Here is a 4,124-nt window from a genome sequence, read left to right on the forward strand (position 1 = left end):
ATTAGGTACATCCAAGTCATGGAATAGCTGTAGTGAAGATTTAAACTTTACTAATGGCAAAGATTCCTTTACCAGCCAATACATGGCCTTCATAGCTACTAGTACTGCTTTTTCCTCGTTCGTTTCTACTGTTTTATTAGCTTTTAACATGTTTTGTTTTAGTTCGGGAACTAAAATCGCAGTTTGGTGATCATTGGTTTTAACATGTTCATTAATAGCACTAGTTCGGTAATTTTTACAACCAACAGTAAAACTGTTGGAACGCTTTGCATCTATACAGACTGAGCATTGCATACCGATACCGTCAGTGTGTATCAGCCACGGACGGTACAACTCATGCCATCTTTCCTGAAAAGAGCGTACATGGGTAGTCGTTACTGTTTGCCCCTCAGAAACTGCTGTAACCGGCTGTGAATCTAAAGATTGACTTTCTGTCACCGTCGTCCCGAGATCGTCAGTAAAAAAAGACGACAGGGACCTTTGTCCCTCAATCAATCGTCTTTTCTTTGCCGGCATCTTGTTTGAAAATAATCAGGATCTTATCGGCACTTATAACATATTAAACCCATTGACCTTAGTGACAAACGCGCTAGGAACGCTGACTACAGCCAATCGGAATACGGGCTGTCGGAATACCTCAGACATCAACCAAACTGTTATTAACGAGATAACAGTCGGTGCTATAGTGTAACATTATAAATCACTCGATGGGCGACCTTTTTGGTTATATAGTTCTACAATTTGCTATTGAAAACAATTGGTCATTTGTCTTGCCGGCAAGTGAATTTATCGGTCAATTTCTAACTCAATCGGACTATGACCGACCTGAATCTGAATCACTGATAAACCCAATAGAAATAGCAAAGTTACATAATATGAAGTACATTACAACCAAGTATCACAAACGTGAGAATTTAAACAAAAAACGTATCTAAAACTACAGTAAATTCTAACAGATTGAGGTGTATGATAATTACTTGAAAGCCGTACCAGACTCTATTGAGTGGTCAAGGCTATCTGAGCTTCTTTTATAGTAGCGATTGGAGTTCTTATGTATCTACAATAGGCATCGGAAGACCACCTTCCCAAGACTTTAATCAGGTGATCCTCTAAATGTACTGAAGCAGCCGTAGTTGCGGCTCCTATTCTAAAGGAATGACCATTATACCTCTCTGCGTTGACACCTATGCATTCTAAGATATGTTTAAATTTAGCTATAAAGACATTCCTGGTAAGAGCCTTACCATCTCGCATGACAAAGAGAGGATCATCACATGAAGGACTGCTGTCAAGCCTGTGTTTCATATATTTACAACAAATCTCGTATGGACACACCTGAGTATTGTTCTTAAAAAGTCTAATAGTAACACCCTTGCGAAAAGGATCAGACATTTTTAGAGTTAATAAAACACAGTCCGTTCCTATCACCAAGTCTCCGATGCATAAATGTAGGGTTGGGTCAAAGTCAGAAAGTACCGTAAACTCCCCACATCTGAGAAAACCGAAAAAAGCTATGGTACAAACAGTTTCTAGCACTAGATCTTCATTAACCGTCTCGCTCACGTACTCCATATTAGATAGACGGAGAAAAGTACAAATCTCTTTCAAAATACTGAAAGTCACTGGATAGCATAGCCTAGTTCTCTTCCCTTGGCGTCTTTTCACCCCTCCTAGAATAGACCACAGTCGTGGTAAGTCAACATTGCTAGGATATTTGATTCCTAATCTTAAGCACGTAAACTGGATACCACAAATATACAGCTTGATAGTGCTGTGGGCTAGATTGCTATTGTAACAATGTGCCACAAAGTACATCAGTATGTCTTCTGTTACAGTTAAATTGTCCACACTCACTGATGCTGTGATGCCGGCCATTAACAGAAACTGTAGAAACAAGTTGAATCCTGTTTGATATGCTGCTCTGGTGTTGGGGGCAATGGCTGCATGCCACAGTTCTGAAATTACTGGTTGCAGTCCCATAAAACCTCTGACGAGTGAGGCGCTCTGCATGGCAGTGGATGTGCCTGTGGAGCCAACTGTCGAAATCTGCCCATCTGTAAACGAGAGAGAGAGTCAGCAACCTGGTTTTGTTTACCCGGGACATGTTGTGACAGAACAATAAAATTCCCATAAGCGGCACACAGAGTTAATTGTCTCATTAAAGGCAGGATTTGTGGAGATTTAGATCTGCCTTTTTGAATGATGGCTACTGTTGCCATATTGTCACACATGAAAACAATTTGTTGACTTTTCCATGATCCACCCCATAACATACATGCCATGACAATAGGATACAGTTCTTTGAAGGCTATGGAAATTTCATCACTATTGCTGATCACGTCCTTTAAGGATGGAGGCCATGGTTGGGCGAACTACTGGCCTATCCACCATAACCAATAGTTCCTGACGCATCTGTATACAACTGTGAAGTGTTTGTTGTAATTACATCTCGATTATAAAATATCATAACACCATTCCAGTTTGACAAAAATATCAACCACATTGTAATATCTTTCCTACACTCATTGTTCAGCCTTACATGATGATGCAATTCTTTCACAGTAGTACTAAGTTTACTCAAATGAGAAACAAAAGATCTCCCTGGTATTACCACTTTACTGGCAAAATTCAGATGTCCCAACAACTGTAATAGTTCTCGCTTGGTACAAGACATACGTACAAGGAAAGCCTGAAGAAATTTGCAGATTCTGTCCAGCTTCTCTTTCGGTAACCGAGTTTGCATGTTATGCGAATCTAAAACAATACGGAGATACTCTATAACTATCTCTAGACCGCATGTTTTGTGTTTAGCCATCGGGATATTCAGCCTATTGAAAATCAAATGTAACAAAGCCATGTTCCGTTCGCCACACAGACCTGGTTCTTCAAACGTAATGAAATCGTCCAAAAGATGTAACATGTATCTAATACCATAATTGTTCTTGGCTATCCAGCATACTGCTTCCGAAAGTGTGTCAAATATCTTGGGGCTTGAACGGCACCCAAATGCAAACGGGCCACACAAAAATCCTTTGTTCACCTCGGATTCGATGAGCCTGTCAACTACGTCAGGCTGCGATCTGGCGGACAATAGATTGTTGCATTCCTTAGTAGGCAGTGTAACCATGTTGACCAATGTGTCAAACCCATCTGTTAAACCTTCTACCAAATATTTCACAAATTGTCTATCTGGGTGGTATTGCAACTCATCCTTCAATAAGTCAATTTTTATAGGTGTAGAAGCTTGCATATGTACTTCTCCCTGTAGTCATGACTTGGTAGCTTTGTGTCCAGCCGCTGATTTGCATGTATTAACTCCATGGTTAGCATCATGATAAATGTTACACACATGTGAAAAGTAGCAGGCTGATCCTCTATAACATTTCCCTGCATTGAAATTGTTGCATGTCTCTTTCCCGTTGATTTTAACCTTTGGACAACCATGCTTATCAAGATTTTGTTTACCCTGCCCATGTTGTGAGCCATAGAGTCCTGCCTTTTTTTGTCTTTGCTGGGGACAAAAGACTGTGGAATGGGAGGTAAGTCCACAAAGTTGGCATGCATTTACTCTTGCATTACCCACAATTAGATTCAGTAAGCTATTGTCTCTAATGCCCCAGTCTATTTTAATGTTGTCCTTAAGGACCGCTGCCGCCCTCGCCGAGAAATGAGTGGTAATCATAGAATTTGGCTCCATAAATGTTAGATATATCGATAATATGAGCCTCATATCTATCGAGTTCCACCCTCCTGTTGGGAAACTTCTGACACATGACCCTCTTGTATTTTCCAAAAGCTGTGACGAACTCCGTAATATTAAGAGATTTACTCAATCTAGGATCGTCGATCTCATTGATTATGAAGTTAACATCCTCGACGATCTTAGGGGCGGTACTATGCTCAAACTTTGGTATCAATACCAGTGACTCCATAGATGAAAGCATCCTCTCTATGCGAAGATCGGTAGTGGATAGCATTGGGGCCGCCATGTTGGTATCACTGCGCGGCGCACCAGTTACCGCATCAGTTCTACCTGACAAGTCACTTGATCCTTCCGCGTCGCGAAGTAGTTCCTCACTGGAATTACCGACGTCATCTGTCCGATCCCTGTCGGGTACATATAC

General features: G+C 40.9%; 1 protein-coding gene across 1 annotated transcript; it reads right to left on the reverse strand.

Moving 5' to 3' along the window:
* Window positions 1-996: 996 nt before the first annotated feature.
* On the reverse strand, window positions 997-3,564 carry LOC132550411 (uncharacterized). The gene is made up of 3 exons (XM_060214473.1): window positions 3,466-3,564; window positions 2,620-3,211; window positions 997-2,054 (listed from the first exon to the last, which is right to left on the reverse strand). Exons 1-3 carry the CDS (start codon window positions 3,562-3,564, stop codon window positions 997-999), a joined length of 1,749 nt encoding a protein of 582 aa, XP_060070456.1.
* Window positions 3,565-4,124: the final 560 nt, after the last annotated feature.

The sequence above is a fragment of the Ylistrum balloti genome, unplaced genomic scaffold (assembly GCF_031769215.1).
Source record: "Ylistrum balloti isolate Yb309-2 unplaced genomic scaffold, AGI_CSIRO_Ybal_v1 Utg370122, whole genome shotgun sequence".
In the NCBI taxonomy this organism is placed as follows: Eukaryota; Metazoa; Mollusca; class Bivalvia; order Pectinida; family Pectinidae; genus Ylistrum; species Ylistrum balloti.